Genomic DNA, 26,877 nt, shown 5'->3' with positions numbered 1-26,877 from the left:
GAGATGGTGGTGGAAGGGGAGGAAAAAAACCACTATAGGAGAAAAAGAACATGCAAATGGAAATAAGAGGAGAAGAGGAAAAAATGGGAAGGGGCATTGTGCAAATGTGTATCAAAGGAGAAGAGGCTCGATATGAATGGCAATTTTTGGTAATTTTTTGTGCGTGAGCTTCCTTACAATCTAAGCCGACCGAATAAAACCATTTGAATCCAATAGTCTAGATTTTTAACATGTTTTTAGTTAACACCATATTTGTCAGGTCCGACCTAACCATAAAATGATTCTATATATAGATATACTTATATACATATATATATATATATGTATGTATATATATATATATATATGTATATAGATATAGATATTTGATAAATTGGGAGGACAAAATTTAGAATCAAGCCTTGAACCCAGGATCTGGTGTTGTTATAGTGGTTAAAAAACCCATATGTATCTATATATATATATATTTAGAGATAGAGAGAGAGAATTTGTTCAATATAGCTAGCTATTGGAAGCACAATTAGATGGGCATTAATTACTATATCAACATCTTAGACAGATTATTCCCAAAAGAAATATATATCTTACACAGATATTTCAGCAAAATTTTCACACCCAACACACATTGGTTCACAGATGATATAAATGTATATGGAACTACATTGAGTCAAGCAGAATTTCCGCACCCAACACACAATGGTTCACACATGATATAAATGTATATGGAACTATACTAAGACTTGACGAGGCCATGTCCCCCAAGCCTTTCAATTTTTATTTTTATTTTTATTTTTTGAAATATCTGTATATATCATATAAAATTAAGCATGATCCTAATATCAAATATGTCCCATCATCAAGGATGATAGTTTAACATAAAGAAATTATTCAACTATCACACCTACAAATTCGAAAGATGTGGTTCAAGTTTTAGGAAGTCTAGCTCTAATGAAGTGTGAATGGGAATAAAACATTAATGTTTGGAATTCTTCTTCATTAGAAACTTCTACTTATAATACCCTTGCATGGTCATTGTGGTACAATATGGTCAATGAGCTAATAGCACATTGATTTGCATCAATATAGGCCAATCTTGATTATATATATGCGTTCCCATTATGGTTATGATCGGCTTGATTGATTTTCTGGCTGTTGAAGAGCCCAGCCAACTTGCTTATAATTAATTACAACTGTTTTTAAGTTTTAATTTTTTTAATTTTTTCTATATTTTTTATATTGGGATGAGGAATTCAAACTTAAATTGCTAACCAAAAAATTAATAATTTTTCAGATTGTCCCTGTAGATGCAAAAACCATATAATTAAGATTGTTGAGTTATGTGGAGTGTATTTTGATCTACAATTATAATTAATTTATTGTATGTAGAATGATCCAGTTATTTGTATTCTACTTCAACTGTAATGCAATTTTTTTTTTCAAATGTATTATAGCCAAAGTTAGGAGAAAATCTTGGATGTAACGGTGAAAGCGGGGCAGTTAATTGTTTTCAAATACATAAAGCTACGTTAGGAGAAAATCTTGAATTTTCACACACAACACACAATGGTTCACACACGATATAAATGTATATGGAACTACATTGAGACTTGACTCGGCCGTGTCCCCCAAGCCTTAAAATTCTCATTTTTACTTTTTTGAAAAATCTATATATATCATTAAAATTAAGCATGATCCTAATATTAAATATGCCCCATCATTAAAGATGATAGTTTAACAAAAAGAAATTATTCAACTATCACACCTACAAATTCGAAAGATGTGGTTCAAGTTTTAGGAAGTCTAGCTCTAATGAAGTGTGAAGGGAATAAAACATTAATGTTTGGAATTCTTCTTCATTAGAAACTTCTACTTATAAGACCCTTGCATGGTCATTGTGGCACAATATGGTCAATGAGCTAATATCACGTTGATTTGCATCAATATAAGCCAATTTTGATTATATATATATGCGTTCCCATTATGACTATGATTGGCTTGATTAATTTTCTGGCTGTTGAAGAGCTCAGCCAGCTTGCTTATAGTTAATTACAACTGTTTTTAATTTTTTTTTTTTTTTAATATTGGGATGGGGAATTCAAACTTAAATTGCTAACCAAAAAATTAATAATTTTTCAGATTGTCCCTGCAGATCCAAAAACCATATAATTAAGATTGTTGAGTTATGTGTAGTGTATTTTGATCTACAATTATAGTTAATTTATAGTATGTAGAATGATCCAGTTATCTGTATTCTACTTCAAACTGTAATGTGATTTTTTTTTTCAAATTTATTATAGCCAAAGTTAGGAGAAAATTTTGGATGTAACGGTGAAAGCAGGGCAGTCAATTGTTTTCAAATACATATAGCTACGTTAGGGTTGAGTGGTGCGGCTAGTCTAGCTTGGTGAGCTAAGGCCCTGTTTGGGATTGTTTTTGGAACTTCAAATTTCATTATAAAACAATCAAAAACTAATTTTGGTATTAAATAAAATTAAAAAAAAAAAATCATTTTATTCTTCAAAAATCTAGATGTCCAGAGCCTAATTTTGAATCAGCAGAAGAGTATATATATATATATATATATATAGAAGCAGGTTCTTCTAACTTTTTCCACTTACTATCACAAAAATACCAATTTTAACCCTTTTTAATAAAGCCTTTATTTTTTTTTTCCAATTTATATTTTTATAGTAAATGAGCTTTGATACCTTAAATATATATATATATATATATATTCCTTTTATTTAGTTGTTCTAAATAAAAGAATAGTAATATTATTAAGAAAAAATTTACAATAATATTTTTTTGGTAAAAAAATTGCAATAATATTTGTAATAGTGCTACTAAGGATGCAATAATTAACAACAATTAAAAACTTTTATTTACTACAGTTTTAAATGTTGGTTTTAAAACTTACAACAATTTTGAAATATCTGTTTACCAAACACTTAACCGATTATTTTTATAACTAATTATTTCTCTATGCAGTTGAAGCTAATTTTATTAGAAGCTACAACTATATTAAACCAAGCCTAGGACTCTAGCTCTTCAAATATTAAAGGCACATGCAAAACATATATATTAAAAGAATATCTGGCTGGTTCTTTAATTTATTTTTCTATTGGTATAAGGTATATATTTCTACAATATATATTGTTGGGGTGAGAAGGTTATGACCAAGAGCAAGCTAGCTTGAAGTGTTAGCAACAAGCAAGCTTTTGGTGATGCTCTTGGGAATGGTTGTGTGTGAGTTGTGTTTTTAGGTTTTGGTTATGGTGTTTTCTGGTTTTTAGGGTTCCTAGAGTGTTCTAAGGTGTTGAAGAAGAGATGAGAAGAAGGGGACCACGTTGGGTTTTGAAAATGAGGTTTAGATCTATAGCCATTTCATTCATTTTGCAATATAAGCTTGAAATTACAACTAGTTCACACATGCCAAGCATGTGAGCTTACAAAATGAGTAAAGTATTTGAAATTTAAAAAGTAAAATGGTCAACACCTAACTTTTCATACACAAAAGAGGTCAAAAACAGCTGCAACATGTCTATTCCAAATATAGTAAAAAGTGGCACATGGTTTGAACTAAGTTCCTATTGTTTAACTAGTTTGGGTAAACAACCAAACTAGCTTCACCTACTTAGTTTCCCTTTGTATCTGCCTATGAAACTTGGTTTGAAGCATCCTTGGTCATCAATAAATATTGTTCCAAGAGCTAGGAATGTTCTAGAATCGGATCATGGGCCAAACAGCTCCAAAACTGACCCATACTCTGCATACTGGGCCCATCAGATACAGCAATCTGTTTGGAATAGAAAATGGACTTTCCCATGTCATTTGGACCTGAAATTTGAACCATAGTCTTCTATATATGTCTGTAGACATGTAACACCCCGTCCCAAATCGCACCGGAATCCGTGCACGTTGACCGAGGTTGACTTTTTGACTCGGTGAGAATTTTGAGTTGACTAGGGTACCGTGGCGAAGTGCACGATGCCACGAGTTCGTAGACTGGTAGCACGTCGAAAATGGAGCTACGGTTTGAAAGTTATGGACGAAACAAGTTGCGGTCCAAACTGTCCAAGGGGTGCCGGAGTTGACTTTTTGTTTATGGGGAATTGAGCTTTGACTCATGCATGGTTGTGAAGTGCTCGTCGATATGAGTTCACAGACTAGCGGCACGCTCAAAACGGACATCCGGTTAAAAAGTTATGGACGTTTGAAGTTTACCGGATACCGTATTATTTTCATGTTTTTGGGTTGGTGAACAGTGAAATGCCACGTGTCAGCTTCTGATTGGTCCACGTGGCATGAATAGTATCATGCAGGGTTTTTATTTGTTAAAACACTCGGGGAAGAGAGAGAAAGAGAGAGAGGAGAGAGAAAGAGAGAGGAGAGAGAGAGAGAGAGTCACCGGCCGCCGGCCATTTTCACGTTTTCCGGCCTAGTTACTGTACACGCACCAGCCAGCCAGATTGCCCACCTCATTTCCGGCAAAACCTCCAAATTTCACGGCGAACGGCCGCCGGACGCGCCCGGATCGGACGTCCGAAGTTTGGCGGCGATTTTTCCCCCTCCACCGCCGGCCACCGCGAATCGGCACTATTCCGGCTGATATACAGTACACGCGCCATACACCCATCATCCTCTCCTCAAGTCCGGCCTACCCACCAAAAATCACGGCCATCGGACCACCGACGCGCCGGGATCGGAGCGTTTTCCGGCGAGGGGTCGAAAATCTTCAAACGGTGATTTCTCCGCCGTCCGACCTCCGTTTTGCTCACCGTCGGTCCCGTTGGATTGCTCTCCTCACGATCTACAAATCTACAAAATTTCACAGCCAACGGCCACCGCCGGAAAATACTGTTCCGATGACCGTGGCGGCCCGCCGGAAAATACTGTTCCAGCGAGTACCCGAAAATTCCGGCCAGCTCCAGTCCGCAGTGTTCGACCTCCTGAACCCAAATCCGACTTCCGTTTCCACCAATTCGCGACGGTTTGGGAGAATTGCGGAGCCGAAACCCGGAAAGCTTCCCGACGAAATTCAAACCCCGTCGGGTACGATCATCGAAAATTAAGACCGGATCTGTGATTAGCATCACTCGAGCTTCGATTCGGTATATGACTCGTAAATTCTAGATATCGTTTGTGTTTTGACCCCCCGGGTACCGGGTATTATTTACCCGAATAAAATATTAATTTATTTGACTGTCTGTGAATTTTGTTCTAGGAGCACCGGTGAGTCGTAGAATTGATCCCGTGGTGGATCATGGGTTAATTGCGTGCTCCAGGTGAGTGACCCACCTTCAAATTAATTTTGGAAATTTAATTGGTGAATATATAATGTGTGATTTAAATATTTGGAATTTAATTTCTATGTGCCAAATATTTATTTGAATTATTGTGGAATTATTTGTGAATTTATCGGATTTAAGAAAATGTGTATTTCACCAATTTATGCCATGTGGAATTATTTTATGGTTTTGAGGATTTTGAAATTGGTGTGGTTTTAATGGTAAATTGGGCACGATTCGATTTTCAAATATTTCAAGGAAAATATTTGGTTATGTTGGTGATTTCAATTTTTATGAAATATGCCCATAAAATATTATGGGATTTGATTATGATATTTCGAGAAATTATTTATGCTTGGAAAAAATGTGGATATTTGAATTGATGGATTTGGGAGTTGGTGGATTTGAAAATCATGGGATTTATGGTATTAATTATAAGGAAATTGTGGAGAATTTCCCGGTTCAAGCGGATGGATTATGCCCGCTATGTTTATGAAAAATGTGAAATTTGTTTTATAATTTAAATTGTGGATTTTATGATTTTTAGATGCACCGTGCACGTACTGGTGTTCTGATTATGTGATATGGTATATGTGATATGGATATTGTGCACACGGATATGATTAGCGCGCAGGTGGGTGTGAGTAGCGCGCAGGTGATATTATGAGGGTGTCCTGTGGATGCCATCGGAGAGGGTGGCCACCCCCCATTGGCCGGGACACCAGGTTAGCAGCGGCGCAGTGGGACGCCATGCGACCGTATGCCGGTTTCTTTCTATAACCTCCTGTCTGGCGGTACCTTGGGACGCTGGGTACTGTTGGCGCCACTGGTATATAGTGGGTGCATCAAATGATTTTCAGAACTGTGTTTTAAAAATAAAATGTTTGGAAACTGAATTGGAATTAAAAATATAATTGTTACCGCTTCTGGTATTTAATTGATGTCTTGGTTTTCGGGGAATATGGATAAAAGGGTTTTGTGAAATTGTTTTAAAAAGGGAACCTTTCCAACTGAGAGAATTGTAAGGGTTTTGAGAGAAAATATTATTATTACTGTGATATTATATGGTATAGTAGTAGGGTCGCTCACTGAGATGATTAGCATCTCACACTCTTAAATTCCGTTCCTCTAGGTACCAGGTTGTCGGTGTTCACTCGGAGCGGACTTGATCTTCCTCGCTGTTTTAGTTCGGCAGTACCCTGTTATTCTTTTATTGCAGTTGTAATATTTCTTTCACTCTTGTTGTATTTATTTTGCACTGGATTACTGTATTTATTTTTTTAAGTGCTGCAATTTGTGGAATCGATTTGTAGTACTGTGGGAGGAATAAGGGGATAATTTTAGAAGTGTGTTTTCAGTGCAGGGAATTTTGTGGTAAGTAAATCCCTTAGGGGAGGTGCTGCCGGATTTTCCGTTGGAAGGTTCGGTGGTATTTCCCTGGGATCAGGGCTGTCTAGGGTTCCGGAGGAGGAATTCTGGACGGGTCCTGACAGTTGGTATCAGAGCTCTAGGTTCTAGTATTCCTAAGGGACTGTGCATTGTTGTGTGTCCCATCCATGTCTAGTCTCTCGTTTTACCCGCGTGGAAGCGTTCTTTCTGTTTGTCTCGAAGTAAATTCGTTGCCCGAGTTTGAATAACTCTAATCTTCGAGGGTGTCAATTAGGATCATCTAGCCTAACGGGAAATTCCTATGGCCTAGTCGATGGTCGAAGATGCCTTTTCTTTTTGAAGGTCAAGCTTATCATCGTGAATGGTATCCGTTTCGTTCATGGAGAAGAAGGATGATTGCCTAAGGATGTGTGTCGATTGATTTCAAGGCGTCAAAATATTTTCCCGATCGATTATCAAAATTTAAATGCTTTTCAAGGTGTTTTATTCAAGTATTTTTGGTTTGTGTTCATACATGTATCTGTATGTTATATTGTTTGATATTATACTGCACCATATGGAGGCGGCGAACCAATGTGGTCCATGTAGAGCTAGCCCCATGATCATGTTGCCTACGAGCCCGGGGAATTGGACGGCCAATATAGGCAACCACCCTGGTTTGTATTGGTAGCAGAGTGTCGGCGACAGTTGGAATCATGGATTACGTAACATGTAGAAGGTGTCGTACGTACCTCCATTACAAGCGTGCATATTTTATTTTATGCTATGGATTTTAAGATATGATTTTCAATGTGGAGTTTTAACAATTGCCTATGCAAGTTAGGTATATTTGAAAAATATATTTTATTATTTGTTTTATGTTATGGTTTTTCCAAAAGTGACTTAAGGTTAAGTATCGCCAATTAAGAATCCAAAGCAGGGTATTGTTGAGTTCAAAAAGGGGATCCTAAAGGACGCACGTGATTCAAGGTATGCGATACACCCCAAGGGTACCAAGACGTATGGAATGCTCACTGGATGACATGGTGGTTTGGCACGATAAAGGAAGTTGCAAGATCCGAATAAAGGTACTTAGGTCACCGATAAGTAAAAGTAGGGAGATGTAAATATGGATTTCGTGCTTAAACTATCATTCACAAAGAGAAGGTACGACAGCGTTTAGAGAATCAAGCAAGCTCCGGATAGCGACTAAAGTTCTACTTGGTGGTTGATGAGGTTAATGAGATGAGGATGATTCCTTAGGCATGGTTGGATGTTTAAGCATGGTTATTTTTCATTCTAGAAGCTAAGATCTTGATATCTTATTTCCTTGGAGATTTAAGGTTCGTATTGATGGTGCTTCATCGATTCAAGGTGGTTGATATTGTTGGTGATAATTTACAATGATAAGGAGTATGATTTTTGGGACGGAGTTAGAATTTAAGAAGTGTGGAATACTTTATTGGGTTAAGGATCTAGTGATTTGTTCATAGTATTGGTGGTGATGCTAGAATTAAGATTTAAATTTCTTATTGCTTGAGGTGTGGATTCATGGAATCTATTTGAAATGGGGAAAACTTAGGGTTTTCAAGAATGGTATTTGGATGTTGAGAATTTTATTCATGACCTTGATGAATTTAGTTAAAAGAAAGATTGATGTTTGTCGAGATTAAGACTATTGGTTAATCAATGAGGAGCAAGGGTTTTATAATTGTAAGTACTAGGAGGGTAATCGAAGACAAGTGAATTAATCTCAACCTTAACTTGGTGATACTAGTATTTGAGGAAATTAGACTTAAGTTCTAATCTAACCTTTTAAAGTGCTGATCGAGTCACGAGAGTTGGTTGTTGGTTTAAGGATGCATGCTTTAGAAGCACCTTATTGTTAGCGTTCGACTATGACCAAGACTTGCAGATCGTGTTCTCGTGGACCAATTTGACTATCCTTAATTAGTGGGCATGAGAAGGAAAGTTGCACAAGAGGGAAGTTAAAGTCACTATTAGGCGAATGTAGTGGCAGATGCTTTGAGTAGGAAGGCTACTGGATCCCTTGCTCACATCCAAGTCATCCAACTACCTCTCATGGTGGAGTTGAAGAAGATGGGGGTGTTAATGCATATGCATCCTTCAGGAGTTCTCATGGCTAGCTTCCAGGTACGACCGGTGTTGGTGGATCGTATAGTAGAGACCCAAATGGAAGATCCTAAGTTGAGGACAATTAAGGGCAAGGTACAAGAAGGTCTTGATCCGGAATTTTTCATAAGGAGGGATGGAGCCCTCGTGTATAAAGGACGACTTTGTGTTCCGGATATTCCAGGACTCAAGAAGGAGATTTTAGAGGAGGCGCACAGCTCGATGTATGCGATGCATCCTGGGAGTACCAAGATGTACTGGACGCTTGTTAAGTATTATTGGTGGATTGGTATGAAGAGAGAAGTGGCAGACTTCGTATCAAAGTGTTTGATTTGTCAACAAGTGAAAGCAGAAAGACAGAAGCCTTCGGGACTACTCCAACCTTTACCGATTCCCGTGTGGAAGTGGGAAGAACTCAACATGGACTTCGTATTCAAGCTTCCTTCCACACCTAGAAGGTACGACGGCATTTGGGTAATCATTGATCGTCTCACCAAGTCGGCACACTTCCTACCGGTGCGAGAACGTTTTTCACCCGAGAAGTTAGCCCAGTTGTTCGTGCAAGGCATACGTGGGATCAGTTCAAGATGGCCTTCTCTACTGAGTTTTGTCCTCCTGCCTACCGTGAAGCAAGAAGGAGAGAGTTCGAAGAACTACGACAGGGGAACATGACAGTGACAGAGTACGAGAGGAGATTCCGAGAACTATCAGAATTCTACATGCACCTAATTCCCGACGATCACACGAAGAAGGTGAGGTTCATAGACGGATTGAAAGAGAGCATCGGCTACACCCTTTCTGGATCAGTACATCCCACCTATCAGTCCGCCAGGGATGCAGCGCTCGAGCTAGAGAGACAGGAGGAGATACACAGACCCGCGAGGCGCAGATCATTCGAAGGTTCGTATAGCGAAGTACCTCGACAGGGGGCACCTAAGAAGAGCCATAGCTCAGGCTCAAACAGTGATGGGTTAAGCCCACGAGGCAGATTCCAGAGGAGAGATAGTTATCGCATGCCCCAGCCAGCTCGCCATTCGATCAGTGTGGATGCAAGCTCGTATCAGCAGTCACGCATTGGTTCTCCGCGGATTTGTCCACTTTGTAGGGGGAATCATTTTGGGCAGTGTCAGATGGATGGTTTATGCTTTCGGTGTGGGCAGCCAGGCCACATAAGGAGGGATTGCCCTTATGGTAGCGGCAGTGTGCTAGAAGCAGGTCGACGGACACAGCATACGGGGATATTTCCAGGATAGAATTCCCAGGGGAGTCAGCCAGTAGGAGTTTCTTCGGGATCAGTCCAGCCGTCTGCAGGATCGAGTCGAGGTAGAGGAAGGAGACCCCAACAGACAAGTCAAGGCCGGGTGTTTGCTATGACGCAGCAGGGAGCCAGGACTACGCCCGACGATTTCACAGATCAAGTGATGGAAGCAGACCTGATCCTGTTGGATCTATCCGGACTTGAAGTAGTGTTGGGCATGGATTGGTTGGCAAGGAACTACTTAGTCGAGGAAGCGACATGGGAGCCCGAAGCGCAGGTGCGTGATCAGAACCCTTGTTTGTTCCAGTGACGCGCGGAAATTTCGAGGACGAAATTTTTGTAAGGGGGGAAGGCTGTAACACCCCGTCCCAAATCGCACCGGAATCCGTGCACGTTGACCGAGGTTGACTTTTTGACTCGGTGAGAATTTTGAGTTGACTAGGGTACCGTGGCGAAGTGCACGATGCCACGAGTTCGTAGACTGGTAGCACGTCGAAAATGGAGCTACGGTTTGAAAGTTATGGACGAAACAAGTTGCGGTCCAAACTGTCCAAGGGGTGCCGGAGTTGACTTTTTGTTTATGGGGAATTGAGCTTTGACTCATGCATGGTTGTGAAGTGCTCGTCGATATGAGTTCACAGACTAGCGGCACGCTCAAAACGGACATCCGGTTAAAAAGTTATGGACGTTTGAAGTTTACCGGATACCGTATTATTTTAATGTTTTTGGGTTGGTGAACAGTGAAATGCCACGTGTCAGCTTCTGATTGGTCCACGTGGCATGAACAGTATCATGCAGGGTTTTTATTTGTTAAAACACTCGGGGAAGAGAGAGAAAGAGAGAGAGGAGAGAGAAAGAGAGAGGAGAGAGAGAGAGAGAGTCACCGGCCAGCCAGCCAGATTGCCCACCTCATTTTTGGCAAAACCTCCAAATTTCACGGCGAACGGCCGCCGGACGCGCCCGGATCGGACGTCCGAAGTTTGGCGGCGATTTTTCCCCCTCCACCGCCGGCCACCGCGAATCGGCACTATTCCGGCCGATATACAGTACACGCGCCATACACCCATCATCCTCTCCTCAAGTCCGGCCTACCCACCAAAAATCACAGCCATCGGACCACCGACGCGCCGGGATCGGAGCGTTTTCCGGCGAGGGGTCGAAAATCTTCAAACGGTGATTTCTCCGCCGTCCGACCTCCGTTTTGCTCACCGTCGGTCCCGTTGGATTGCTCTCCTCACGATCTACAAATCTGCAAAATTTCACAGCCAACGGCCACCGCCGGAAAATACTGTTCCGATGACCGTGGCGGCCCGCCGGAAAATACTGTTCCGGCGAGTACCCGAAAATTCCGGCCAGCTCCAGTCCGCAGTGTTCGACCTCCTGAACCCAAATCCGACTTCCGTTTCCGCCAATTCGCGACGGTTTGGGAGAATTGCGGAGCCGAAACTCGGAAAGCTTCCCGACGAAATTCAAACCCCGTCGGGTACGATCATCGAAAATTAAGACCGGATCTGTGATTAGCATCACTCGAGCTTCGATTCGGTATATGACTCGTAAATTCTAGATATCGTTTGTGTTTTGACCCCCCGGGTACCGGGTATTATTTACCCGAATAAAATATTAATTTATTTGATTGTCTGTGAATTTATCGGATTTAAGAAAATGTGTATTTCACCAATTTATGCCATGTGGAATTATTTTATGGTTTTGAGGATTTTGAAATTGGTGTGGTTTTAATGGTAAATTTGGCACGATTCGATTTTCAAATATTTCAAGGAAAATATTTGGTTATGTTGGTGATTTCAATTTTTATGAAATATGCCCATAAAATATTATGGGATTTGATTATGATATTTCGAGAAATTATTTATGCTTGGAAAAAATGTGGATATTTGAATTGATGGATTTGGGAGTTGGTGGATTTGAAAATCATGGGATTTATGGTATTAATTATAAGGAAATTGTGGAGAATTTCCCGGTTCAAGAGGATGGATTATGCCCGCTATGTTTATGAAAAATGTGAAATTTGTTTTATAATTTAAATTGTGGATTTTATGATTTTTAGATGCACCGTGCACGTACTGGTGTTCTGATTATGTGATATGGTATATGTGATATGGATATTGTGCACACGGATATGATTAGCGCGCAGGTGGGTGTGAGTAGCGCGCAGGTGATATTATGAGGGTGTCCTGTGGATGCCATCGGAGAGGGTGGCCACCCCCCATTGGCCGGGACACCAGGTTAGCAGCGGCGCAGTGGGACGCCACGCGACCGTATGCCGGTTTCTTTCTATAACCTCCTGTCTGGCGGTACCTTGGGACGCTGGGTACTGTTGGCGCCACTGGTATATAGTGGGTGCATCAAATGATTTTCAGAACTGTGTTTTAAAAATAAAATGTTTGGAAACTGAATTGGAATTAAAAATATAATTGTTACCGCTTTTGGTATTTAATTGATGTCTTGGTTTTCGGGGAATATGGATAAAGGGTTTTGTGAAATTGTTTTAAAAGGGGAACCTTTCCAACTGAGAGAATTGTAAGGGTTTTGAGAGAAAATATTATTATTACTGTGATATTATATGGTATAGTAGTAGGGTCGCTCACTGAGATGATTAGCATCTCACACTCTTAAATTCCGTTCCTCTAGGTACCAGGTTGTCGGTGTTCACTCGGAGCGGACTTGATCTTCCTCGCTGTTTTAGTTCGGCAGTACCCTGTTATTCTTTTATTGCAGTTGTAATATTTCTTTCACTCTTGTTGTATTTATTTTGCACAGGATTACTGTATTTATTTTTTTAAGTGCTGCAATTTGTGGAATCGATTTGTAGTACTGTGGGAGGAATAAGGGGATAATTTTAGAAGTGTGTTTTCAGTGCAGGGAATTTTGTGGTAAGTAAATCCCTTAGGGGAGGTGCTGCCGGATTTTCCGTTGGAAGGTTCGGTGGTATTTCCCTGGGATCAGGGCTGTCTAGGGTTCCGGAGGAGGAATTCTGGACGGGTCCTGACAAGACATCCCTCAAAATTTCAGCCCAAAACTCCATTTGCAACCTGAGATATAAGATAAATAGTAGAACTATGTTGCTGGAAATTATGAATCCAGCACCATAGGCATTTCAAGCATAACATTCCTACTCTTTTGTGCATAATTTTGCCTATACTTTTGCATACATAACTTTGGCACAAAACATTATCAAAATATACCTTGCATAAATTAAAACATACAAAAAAAATATATATAAACTCATAAAAGGAAATGATTTGATACCAAGGTGTGCATGCTAGCCGGTGACATGCACCATCAAGTGGCAAAATTGCCACACTTCAACATATATTTCTACTGCATATATATATACAGTTCAGATCGAATCAATATATAATAATTTTATAAAATCAAGATATAATTTAAATCATTCAGTATAAATCAATTATTTTCAATTAAGCTTGACTTTTTTGCATTGTATTCTGATTTTATAAAATTAGGATATCTTGATCGAATAATTATTCTACATGTAACACCCCGTCCCGAAGTACATCGAAAATTTTGGAAATTTGACCAAGGTTGACCGGGTTTGACCGTCGTTGACCGAAAAGGGATCAAATATTGACTTTTTACTGCTGATGGAATTTCACATTGACCAAGTACCGTTAAAAAGTACACATTATCACGACTTCATAGACTAGTAGCACGTCGAAAACGAAGCTACGGTTTGAAAGTTATGAGCAAAACAAGTTGAGGTCCAAACTGTCCAAAGGGTATCGGAGTTGACTTTTTGTTCATGCAAGGTTGAGTTTCGACTCATACATGGTTGTAAAGTACTCGTCGATACGAGTTTCGACTCCCTATCTACTGTACACCTTTAATATTAATAATATAAAAAAATAAAGGAATTTAATTACGCAATACCGAACAATTAAATAAATAAATAAATAAACAATTGAGGTAACAATTTCTCTCAAAACCCTCACTATTCACTCCGTTGGAAATGTTCCCCTTTTAAAACATTTTCACAAAACCCGATGTACGTACTCCCCGAAAACCAAGGGATTAAACCATTTGATAAACAATAAATAATAAATACCCCAATATATAATTAAAATGTAATAAATTATAATAAATAATTTTTGAACACCTTTGGGGTTTGAAACTTTATCTGAAAATTACACCTGACGCACCACACCATATACCAGTGATGCCCTCCGATACCCAGCGTCCCGAGCACCGACTGGCGGGGAGATTAAAGAGAGAAACTTGCAAACGGCACTTCGGCGTCCCGACAGTACAGCTGCTGAAACCATCATCCCGGCCAAGGGAGGGGCGGCTGTGGCCAATATCAAACTTGCCTGCCCAGTCCAATGGCAACCACGGGAGAAATAATACCTGTGCGCTAAACCACATAATACTTACGTGCTACCACGTGTCCATACACCAGAACATCAATACTGTGTGAGTGCGTCTAAAATAATTATTATTAACCAACCGTACCGTTTTCCAAAATTACCGTGAGAAATATATTAAATTCTCATACTTACCATCCCACGTATTTTTATTTAATAACTCGGTACGAAACATCGATAACAAATAAACCACAATTTTCTCGAAGTACGAGGTTCAACAATAAAAGTACCGCGGGCATAATTTATAAAATTTAAACAAATATTTTCATAAAATATTTGACCCAATTATGCCCGAAAAATCATACATAAATCCACGTACGATTAATACGGAAATATACTTTGCTCATGCATAATAAATAAATTAAACCACAATAAAACCATAACCCAATTGTACCACATGAGCATGATTTAAATACCAATTAAACATAATTAATTGCCCAAAAATGATATCAAATCCATACACAATTAATTTCTAAAAATACTTGCTCATGTGTAATAAACACCATTTAATCACGATAAAATAATAATCGGGAATTTCTTAATGACCCTCAAATTTCATTCAGCACCAATGGATAAATATATATATATAAAATAATATTTTTTCCGATTTTATTTAAAATACGCCACATGAGCACCAATTACAGATATCAAATTAATACCATATAAATACAATTAATTACCCCAAAAATATTTTTAAAGGTGGGTCACTCACCTGGAGCACGCAATTAAACCATGATCCACCATGGAATCAATTCCACGACTCACCGGTGCTCCTAGAACACAATTCACACACAGTCAAATAAATTAATATTTTAATCGGGTAAATAATACCCGGTACCCGGGGGGACAAACACAAACGTTATCCAAAATAGACGAATAATATACCGAATCGAAGCTTGAGCGACGAGGATTACAAATCCGATCTCCATCGACCCCAATTCCGCCGGAGGTGGCCGGAATTTGGCCGGAAAGCTTCGACCGGTTTTCAATTCCTCGTATCTCGCAAAACGCTTCGAATTTTTGAGATTGGAGGCCATATTTGGACTCAGAGAGGTCGAAAATGGTGAAATAAAGGTATAGGTCGGGCTGGGTTGGTCGGAAACGGCGAAAATCGCCGGAAAAACGTAACCGGCCGCCGCCGGCTTCACCGGCCCGATCTGGGCGCGTCCGGCGGCGACTGGCCAGGACATTTGAAGGCCGAGGTCGCGAGGAGATGGGATACACCGGTGACAGGCGCGTGTGGCATTCCGGCTACTGAAATCCGGCCAACCGGTCAGTCAAAGGAGAGAGAAAGAGAGAGAAAAAGTCTGCGTTTTGTCTCTGTCGGGCTCGGGGAAGAAGAAGGGAAGGAAAGGAAAAGAAAGGGAAGGGTGTTTTCCCACATGGGGAAAAGAAAGAAAAAGAAAAAGAAAAGAAAAAGGAAAGAAAAAGAAAAAAGAAAAAAGAAAATAAAAATAATTAAATAATTAAATAAAAATATGATTATTTAAAATAATAATAAAAATAATTTGATTTTACACATGGTTGACATGTGGCTTCTCAACATGGTGACACATGGTCACCTTCACTAAGTCACACGTGGCATATCGTTACGCGTTTAAAAATAATATTAAAATAATACGGTGTTTGAAAAACTCTACAGGTCCATAACTTCCAAACCACATGTCCAAATCGGACGTGCCGCTAGTCTACGGACTCGTATCAACGAGCACTTCACAACCATGCATGAGTCAACGCTCAACTTTGCATGAATAAAAAGTCAACTCCGGCATCCCTTGGACAGTTTGGACCTCAACTTGTTTTGCTCATAACTTTCAAACCGTAGCTCCGTTTTCAACGTGCTATTAGTCTACGACCTCGTGCCAACGTGTACTTCGTAACGGTACTTCAGTCAACCTAGAATTCCAACCGAGTCAAAAAGTCAACTTTTTACCCCTTCGGTCAACGGTCATCAGTCAACCTCGGTCAACGTGCAAAAATTTCCGACATGGTTCGGGACGGGGTGTTACAACGTCCGATTTGGACATGTGGTTTGAAAGTTATGGACCTGTAGAATTTTTCAAACACAATATTATTTTAATATTATTTTAAATATGTGAACAGTGTGCCACGTGTGACTTAATAAAAGGTGCCATGTGTCACACCGGTGAGATGCCACATGTCAACCATGATGAAATACCATATTATTTTATTATTATTTTATACAATAATATTATTTTATTATTATTTAATTATTTCTTTTATTTTCTTTTTATTTTCTTTTTTCTTTCTTTTTCTTTTCTTTTTTCTTTTTTTCCTTTCCCCCAAGTGGGAAAACACCCCACCCCCCCCCCCCCCCCCCGAATTCCTTCTTATTCTTCTTCCTCCTTCTTCTTCCTTTCCTTTCCTTTTCTTCCTCTCGGGTCTTTGCCGTTTCTTAAATTCCGGCCACCGGACGGCCACATGCGCCAACCACCAGTGAAGCCCAGTTTCCGGCGACCCCGACCTCCAAATTTCCTGGCCAGACGCTGCTAGACGCGCCCAGATCGGGCCGGTGAAGTCGGCGGTGGCGGTTTGAGTTTTTCTGGCAATTCTCGCCCTTTCCAGCCAACCCAGTCCAGTCTTCCACCCCTTTCCCCCTATTTTGGATCCTCTGAGTTCAAATATGATCTCCAATTGTTTAAATTCGAAGTGGTTCGTGAGTTTTGAGGAGATGAAATTCGGCCGGTACTTCCCGGGCAAATTCCGGCCACCACCGGCGGAATTGGGGTCAATGGAGGCCGGTAATGTGATCCTCGTTCCACAAGCTTCGATTCGGTATGTTACTCGTCAATTTTGGTTAACGTTTGTGTTAGTCCCCTCGGTACCGGGTATTATTTACCTGAATAAAATATTAATTTATTTGAGATGTGTAATATTGTTGTTCTAGGAGCACGTATACGTCGTGGAATTGATCCCATGAAGGATCTTGGATTAATTGCGTGCTCGAGGTGAGTGACCTACCTTCAAATTAATTTCGGGAATTAAATTTGTGAATATTTTGTGTGAATTAAATATTTGAAATTGATATTTTATGTGCCAAATATTTAGTAAATTTATATTCGGAATTTTGATGCCAAAATTGAATGGAATTAAATATTTGTGTACTATAAAATATTTTGGTTTTAAGGAATTTGTTATTTTGGCAATTATTATTAAATTTTCATTGTTGAAATATTTCATAATTAAATATTTGATAAATATGTTTTATGTATTTGATATTAAGAGAATTTCCATATAAATTGTATTGCTAATTTATAATGTTTTTAATATATGTTTTGGTGCCAAAAGAATATATTTGGAAATTTAAAGAAATTGTGGTTTGATTTATTTTAATTATTGCTATAGTTATTAGTTTTAAAAATTGTTTTGGGGTATAATATAATATATATGTGTTCGAATAATTTGGCTTATATACCATTGGATTGAATGTTTGGATTATGCATATAAAAATATTTGTCTTATTAAATATGAGTTGTCATTTTACGTAAGGTTTGACAATGTATTAAATGGTTTTATATTCTAATGGGTTCATAAGTGAACTTGGAGTAGTTAAATATTTTAGTGTTTAAATTAGGGTTTTAAATCATTTCGGAAATGATTTATTTGAGAAGCAGATGGAAAATTTTATGATTTTAAGCATGATCAAATATTTTATAATTTTATGTGTTTAAAATTGGTCTATGGTGAATATATTTCACTGTGGTATTTCTGATTTTCGTATGAAATAACGATTTTGAAAATTTTGAAATATTTGAACAAGCGGTTGAACTTGACCATTAAATTATTATTATGATACAGTAGGATACTGTATCGGTAATTTTAAATTGATGTACCATGTAATGCCAATACCTTGGATCAGTATTATATTATATTATATTACCGCGCGCTGGGTTTACCACGGTGCCATGAGGTTGGTTTCATCCAATGGTTATCTATTATTACCACGGACTGTGAGGTCGGATTTATCTTACGGTTTATTATTATTACTACGGTGCCGTGAGGTTGGTATCGTCCAACGGTTTATTATTGCCACGGACCGTGAGGTTAGGTACGTCCCGACGGTTATTTATTATTTCCACGACACCATTCATATATTGAGGGTCGTAAGGTGGGTGTATCTCACGGTTTACAGATTGGTACATCGTATGGTACATTGTATATGTTGTATAAATTGTTGTTTTTATTATTTATTTAAATTTAAAGCCTTACACAAATTTTATGAAATTGTTATCGTAATTTTATTACCTATTCTCATTAATGTTTAAGAGTTATCTGTCTCGATTTTATCATTTAAATCGATTGATATTTTAAAATAAATTCTATTATATTTTTTTTTATCATTTGTTTTATATAGATGTTTAAATTGATTTAAAATATTCCTTTGGTTATTTTCTTGATTTAAACAATAAATTTAATAATTATTATATTGGATTTATTTTTGTTCTTATGCAAAAGTTCTTTAATATAAGTATTATTTATGATTTTATTTATGGTATCCAATGATGTCTTATTCTATATTTCCATTATAAGTTTGGATCCTTAAATTCTTGTATTTTATTCGAAATTTATTGACTAATTGTTTTCCTTGATTTTTGGGATATAAAAGATTGGGTTTTGCGAAAATGTTTTTAAAAGAGGAACCTTTTCAAAGGAGTGAATGGTGAGGGTTTTGAGAGAAAATATTATTTCCAATTAATTATTAATTATTTATTCTTAATTACTATAATTATCGTGGCTTTATAATTGTACAGTAGATAGGGTCATTCACTGAGATGATTAGCATCTCATATTTCTAAATTTCGTTCCCCTTGGTACAAGGTTTGGGAGACGTTGATCGTCCGGGGCGAGCCGACGTCTCAGTTCATTGCCAAGAGTCCAAGAAGCATTTTCTCCTTTTTTGCTCTTCATCTATATTGCTTCCTTATCTGACATTGAATCAATTTCATATTACTTGCATAACGCTCTGTATACTGTATTGGACACATTTTATTAAATACTGCATTAATTCCTCATTATTATTTTGGAGTGCTGAAAATTGTGGAATTATATTGTAGTAATGTGGGAGGAATAAGGTGGTGTGTGGGAGGAATAAGGTGGTGTATATAGAAGTGTGTTTCAGTGCAGAAAATTTGTGGTAGGTCCAACCCTTAGGAGAGGTTCTGCCGGATTTTCCATTGGAAGGTCTAGTAGGGTTTTCCTAGGATCAGGGTTTGTTTAGGGTTCCGGTGAGAAACTTTGGACGGGTCCTGACACTATATATATATATATATATATATACAAGCTTGCTATAAAAAAAATTGGTTCACCCCATAAGATAAGATTCTAACATCAAATATCCTTTTGGAAGGGCCAATTTTATATTAAATGATGTTTGGAAGGGCTAGTTTAAAATTGCTTAGCTGGAATTTAACAAACATTTAATAAAGAATGGTCTTTTTGAAAATTTATATAGAAGGCAGTGGAAAAAGACAAAATGATGATTATGTAAAATAAATACCCTTACCTATGTCCTGGGTCTTTAGGTAGCTTGTGCCCCAACAATATGAATAATCAAAGGGGAATTTTGCCCAATACCCTTGTTTCAAGGGCCTTAATGATATTTGCCCATCTATTTTTTATCTTTTTTGTTTTACCCCTGCATATCAAATTTAACCTTAATAAAAATTAAAAATGACATCCATATCCATTCATTTTATTTTTCCCTATGTCCAGTAACCACCACCAAAAAGAATCTTTGTTGTTTCTCAACCACTCTCAGACTCTGTTCTCCCCTGTTTTAGGTGTTGTTACTATTCATGCTGAAGTTGCCATTGTTTTGAGGTTACTGTTGTTGCCATTGTTGCTACTGGTGCTGCCATGCTGCTGTGTTGCTGCCGTGCTGCTGCTGTTGCCGTGTTTCTGCACCTCCATCAATAATTTATCAATTTTGTTGAATCATGTTTATAAGTGAAATGTGGTTATGGTATACGTCTTGCTTTTGTCTGCTGATTATACTTTGGCTCAAGTGGAAATGAAAATGGAATCATAACAAAATAGTTAAATCTGCCTGTACATATATTTGATGAAATGATGATTTTTTCTTGAATGCAATATTTGATTGGTAATGTCACTTCTCCTAGTCCAATTTTTCTTCTTAGTTTCTACGTTATTGGATTTTAAGCGTGATGTTTTAGTCCATGGTATTAATAGGCTATACTTATTTACTGGAATTGAAGGTTGCACAAATATATTCGGTAATTGCAAATTCTCCAATTGTTGAATCCAAATCAACAAAACGAAAACTTATACAACTTCAATAATGAGAGTTTCCATCAAGAACATGCTAAATCTAACTTTATTAATGATTCTCAACAAAAGAATCCAAAAACAATCGGAAAAAAGTGGAAAAGTTTCAAATAAAGTTGATTACTAATGGTGCATCGGTAATTACAGATGCTAACGATTTCATCGGTAATTACTGAAACCTTGTCGATAATTACAATTTGTCATTTTTTTCAATCTAACAACTTTGATAATATGTGCTTCCACCAAGCACATGCAAAAACTAACTTTATTAATGATCCTTAACAATACAATCCACAAAAAATTTGGAAAAAGTTAGAAAATTTCAACCAAAGTTGATTACCAACGGATCGTTGGTAATTATCGATGACCCATTGGTCATCAACTTTGGTTGAAATTTTCTAACTTTTTCCAAATTTTTTGTGGATTGTATTGTTGAGGATCATTAATAAAGTTAGTTTTTACGTGTTCTTGGTAAAAAACACACATTATCAAAGTTATCGGAACAAATACGTTAAGACCCATATTGGATTACCGACGGTTTCATCGATAATTACCGTTGGACCGTCGATAATCAACTTTGTTTGAAATTTTCTCATTTTTTTCTAAATCTTTTGTAGATTTTTTGGTTAAGGATCATTAATAAAATTATATTCAGCATGTTTTTGGTGGAAATGAACATAAAACAAACAATTAAGCTCCACATACTACAAATATTTCATAACCAACCACAAAAAGGCAATTAATAAGGCAATCAATTCTTTTATCCATTGAACTTTTTTTTTTAATTATTATTAATTCATTCACATTATATTATATATATATATATATATATACATATTATAGCTATATACTTTTTCTTTTGATTGTATGTACTTAATTTTTAATATAAAAAAGCAACTAACTAGTTAAACCTTTTAAGATACATTTCACAATGACCTAATTATCATAAGCATCAAACCATATCAGCGTCTCATGTAAAAAATTGAAAAAGAAAATCTCAAAATAATAGCTCAATATATTGACATATAATCTGTCAATAGACAACCACAAAACTGATATTTATCACAATAGAGAAAGAAAATTTTCCCTTTTTTTTTTTTGTTTTTCTGGGTTTCTTTAGTTGTTTTTCTTCAAAATTTTCAATTCATACATTGTGGCCGTTCAAGACACCCCTCCATTCCTGTTATTAGAACAATTGTCAATGAATGTGCCCGGATAACCACGAAGAATCAAGATTTTTTTTAGCAGAGCTTTGCTCCCCCCACCCTCCTGTGGCTGTAGAAGTAGGCCCGTCGCTATGAAAAGTAATTATTAATTGGTATTTGACGTCACAGTGCATGAGATCAGCATGCAACGTGTAAAAATTTAATATACGTGGCGTTGCCTTAAATCATACAGGTAGCTATAGGAGTAGTGAGTACATACGTGACATGAGTAGTCCCAAATTCTACAATTTTCTTTCGTTTCATACTCTCCTTAGACAATTAAGCACACTTAGAATACGATCTAATATATATATATATATATATATATTCAAAGAGACACATTTTTAAAATTTTTTTAGACTTTTATCTATTTAAAAATATACAGATAAATAATTAGACCCCCCATACTATCAAGCAGGATACATATTAACTATAGCATTATTTTTTGAAATAAGTATATATTGTACTATATATATATATATATATATTAGCAGGAAATTAAGTAATATAATATATAATGATGTCCGATAAAAATAGAAAAAAAATATTGAATAAAAGATAAATAGAGTTTAGATGATGGTAAGAATATATACATGATGATGTGATGACTTTAATATCAAATATTCTTTTATTAGATTTTGAATCATATCGAATATTAAAATTTAAATTTTAAAAAAGATCAATTATAGATTTAATGATATACTAATTTGTTTAGAAAAAATAAATCTTGTCGGGATATACTAATCCTATTTAGTAAAAGCGAATTTTGTTAGAACTTAGTAATTAATATAATTTTCAATTTCATCCCTTGATGCAATCCAAAAAATAAAAAATAGAATCCTAATGTTAAGAACATGAATTAATACATAGTTCGTCTCAAGTAGGTTTACCTTACTTTATTAACTAAGATCCACCCTTGATGATTAGGGAATTTTTATTAAAATATAAGACTTGACTCATTGATATAGAATCCAGTAGTTATTAAGAATGAACCTTAGTTTAATAAATAAATATAGATTTTACTTTAAACTCTCTCTCTCTCTCTCTCTATATATATATATATCATATTCACATTGGACAATTAAGGTGTTGTCCTTTTTTTAAGAAAAGAAAACATAAATATGTGCAGTAATCCTTTTCTGTTTTTGTTTTTTTTCGAGAAAAAAAATTGTTAAACAATAGAGAATGAAAATTTTCCCTTTTTTTTTCTTTATTTTTTTTTCTTCCAAAGGCTGAGTGCCCTAAATTCTGATGGGTCAAAGTTTTGGGTAACTAGTCCATGAGAATTAGGTAAACTTTGACCCCTGTTTAATCGATTCAAACCTCGCTGGTAATAACTAATGAATTCTGGGAGGGAAAGAAAAAAAAAAAAAAAAAAAAAAAAAACGAATGAAAGAAACATGAAACGAAAAGAGGTTACCAAACATATTTTCTAATTTTTTTTTTATGAATAAAATAAAAAACAGAAATGATCATCAAATATGTTACTATTTTTAAAAAAAAAACAAAACATAAACAAAAATGAAAAACAAGAAATAAAAAAGAAACCATATTACCAAACAAAACCTAAACCAATTTATTAGAGCACTTATGTTACATACACTAAAATATTTACTAAATTGTAATAGGTATAAATTTTAAAGATCTAAATAAAATATACCCAAAACTTTTGAAGGATAGGACAATCAATTGGCTGTTGTATATAGCAACACTTCAAATGTATATGACGGATGGAAATCTTTTATTTTTATTATTTTGTTCCTATATATGGCTGATAGAATCTTATTTTATTTTAAAAAATAATTTATTTATTTTTTTACAGTTCGTTTATTTTTTTATTAACGATTTTTAATGCATGAGATGAAATTATATCAGTGTTCCACAAGGATAAAAATATTAAAAATGGACTTGAAAATCTGGATTCGATAGTTGACATACATAACAAGAATTGTTTCTTGATATATGTGAAGACAAAATGATAATATAATTTAATAATATTCATTGAAAGCCATAGCATATATAACATAAAATTAACATAAAGTTGCCATGTCATAAACCACAATGGCATTATTCCACACACCTTGCATATTAATTATGACTGTCATCAGCTACAGCTAGGCAGCCTCAGCATACAATATACTTAACATAAAATGTGACCATACATATTATATGATGGCATTATTCCACATACCATACATGCAAGCATGCATGCACATATATTATATATACTATATGACTAGTGCCAGATGGCAGCCTAGTTCCTGGAAGGTGCTTGTGGTGAGAGTACTGCGCGAAGTACAGGAAAATTGCCATCACCAATTGACACATGGGCCAATAATCCACCATCGCTGCTAGTGCTTTCATTCTTAGAATTGATCAGCTCTTGCTGTATCTCGTTCCAATCAACGGGCTTCAGGACTGGTGCCCTGACTGAAGTGTATACCTGCATATCATATCATGCGTATAAAAATCCCAATCATATATATGTCTAATCATGTATTTGATAAAACTAAGCAAATATATATATATATACATATAAAATGAAAAAATAATAATATATAAATAAAACAATTATATAGAAAATGCATGAGCATCATGATGATTTGCTAGTATGTAATTTACGTAATAAAACAGTAGTACAATATTATTAAAATATGATATAATATAATATATAGTAGCAAGGTAGCTTAATTATATTTATGTAGTTACTTTATTCGGGGAATTGATTTGATTGTCCCACGCCACAATCCAATCAAACTCAATTTCGTCATTAATATGGCCACGATAGACGATGGCCCCTGATGAACGAGCAGGTGGTCCTGCAACTGGAACAGATCCGAGATGAATAAACCAACCCTTCTGTCCTCGATCCAGCTGTGCTGGGTATCCTTGACTTCCATACACACCATACCAGTCATGGTGCCGCCCAGAAAGTTTGATTCCAGTGGCATTGTAGATTTTGCCTAACGTGAACAGGTTCTCAATGGCCATTTCTTGGATCAGCTAGCTATTACTCACTATATTCTTAAGTACGTACTAAGAAAATAGTTTAATTGTTCATTGCCAATCAATAAACTATATATCTATATATATAGTAAGAAAATTTGTGCCAGCTAGCACAAGTAGCTGGGCACTAATTACTCAGTGCTATCTATTTAGAAAAAAACAAACTCCGGATCTGGCCCACTGCTCTAGGTTGGGTAATTAATTAATTGATGCAAAATTTCCACACCCATTAAATATTGGTTCACAACACATCATATAATTGTATATAACCTGTATTTGATGCTTTATAAATTTACATATATACATGCGTGAGTTCACCAACTGTAAACTATATGATAAATTTTGACAATAAGGAAATCAAGAAAATATATATGAATAAACTTGAACATATTTACTGTATATTAACAAGCGACTGCATGTATTCATACAATTTGTACACAACAACTTTAATTATGGTACAGTAAAGCAGAACCGACCTAACTTCATACGGATCTTTTAAAAGAGCTTTACACTTAAATTTTGTTTCGTAAAAAGAGTTTTTTTTTTTTTGTGTTTTATTTATTTATTTATTAATATTATTATTATTATTTTGTTGCTAAAATAATTTGCACTTAAATTGTTCACGTGGTAAACTATCTCTCTCATATCTATTTGTTAGATGAGAAAAGATAGAGTTTCTATGATGGCTCCAGTCTTGATGTTGATCTACATGAGTAGAGTGCTGTTGTACATAATCACTATACGTCCATACATCTTGTTAAACGAAGAACCAAATAAAAAACACAAGATGTAGTTTTTATCATAATTATTTTTATTTTTATAACTAAAATTGGATTTCGTATTTTTTGAGATGATGGCGGTTAAATAATTTAATTATTTTGTATAAATTTTTTGAATTGCATTGACAAATTAACTAATAAAATATAATAACAATTAAGATGAATTAAAATAAAAAGATTATATCTGCACTAGCTAGAGAACTGCTGACCAGTCTCCCAGGTCTACGACTCCCATATATGTTTTATCGTGTGAAACTATTTCCATTTGGTATTTGACGTCACAGTGCATGAGGTCAGCAACGTGGAAAAATTTAATACACCTGGCGTTAAATCATGGGGACTCATTTATAGGGAGCTATGACTAGGGATAGTGAAGTACAAACATGCAACAGGTCATTAGTAGTCCCCTCAAAGTATATACATATACATATTTACCAAAAATATATATACATATATATATATATATATATATATATATTTCGAATTTTCTTTCGTTTTGTCCTTAAACAAAGAATGTCTAATGTGAACGTACAAGTTTGTAATAGAATAGTTTCTTTTCTAATAAAATAATGAAATCCCGTCAGCATGAGAAAAATTGGCAAGGAAATAAATAGATGGTCCTAATATACGTTTCAAATTCACTCTAGACAATTAATCCAATTTGTTAGAGATATGGTCTCGAGTAAGAAGTGTGAATGGATGAATAAAACATTAAAATGTTTGGGATTTTTTTATTAGAAACTTCTACTTATAAGTCCCTTGCAGTCATTGTGGTACATTATATGCCAATTTTGATTATATGTACGTATTGTTATTGCGATTATGATCGGCAAATAAAAATCTGGACATAAAGGTGCGGTTCAATCCGCGGGTTGATGAAGAACTTTAGGTCATCCTGTAAAGCATCTCCCACAAGCATTTGTGCGCATGTCTCGTATGGTGCTGGCTTGGTAATGGGATAATCACACAGTGGCATACACAATTAATGCACGCCTTGCATATGTATATATCGATCAATTCTAAAAATTTTACAGCTCCATCTCTCTCTGGCTAGGCAATGAGATAACCACACAGTGGCACACACAATTAATGCACGCCTTGCATACATAGATATCGATCAATTCTAAAAATTTTAGG

General features: G+C 36.2%; 1 protein-coding gene across 1 annotated transcript; it reads right to left on the bottom strand.

Annotated features, from left to right (window-relative positions):
• Window positions 1–23,934: 23,934 nt before the first annotated feature.
• LOC107428096 (23 kDa jasmonate-induced protein-like) lies at window positions 23,935–25,014 on the bottom strand. Its single transcript, XM_048462180.2, has 2 exons — window positions 24,665–25,014; window positions 23,935–24,398 (listed from the first exon to the last, which is right to left on the bottom strand). The coding sequence occupies exons 1-2, from the start codon at window positions 24,944–24,946 to the stop codon at window positions 24,210–24,212; spliced, it is 471 nt and encodes a 156-aa protein (XP_048318137.2). The 5' UTR covers window positions 24,947–25,014; the 3' UTR covers window positions 23,935–24,209.
• Window positions 25,015–26,877: the final 1,863 nt, after the last annotated feature.

This window comes from Ziziphus jujuba, chromosome 12 (genome assembly GCF_031755915.1).
Source record: "Ziziphus jujuba cultivar Dongzao chromosome 12, ASM3175591v1".
In the NCBI taxonomy this organism is placed as follows: domain Eukaryota; kingdom Viridiplantae; phylum Streptophyta; class Magnoliopsida; order Rosales; family Rhamnaceae; genus Ziziphus; species Ziziphus jujuba.
This window is presented reverse-complemented; position numbering and strand designations above follow the sequence as displayed.

Bases quoted from the DNA above. Each gene is read 5' to 3' on its own strand.
- LOC107428096 (XM_048462180.2), bottom strand. From the start codon at position 24,946: ATGGCCATTGAGAACCTGTTCACGTTAGGCAAAATCTACAATGCCACT. The intron at 24,399-24,664 runs GTAACTACATAA...TATGATATGCAG, and splicing joins AAATCAATTCCCCGAATAAA to GTATACACTTCAGTCAGGGC.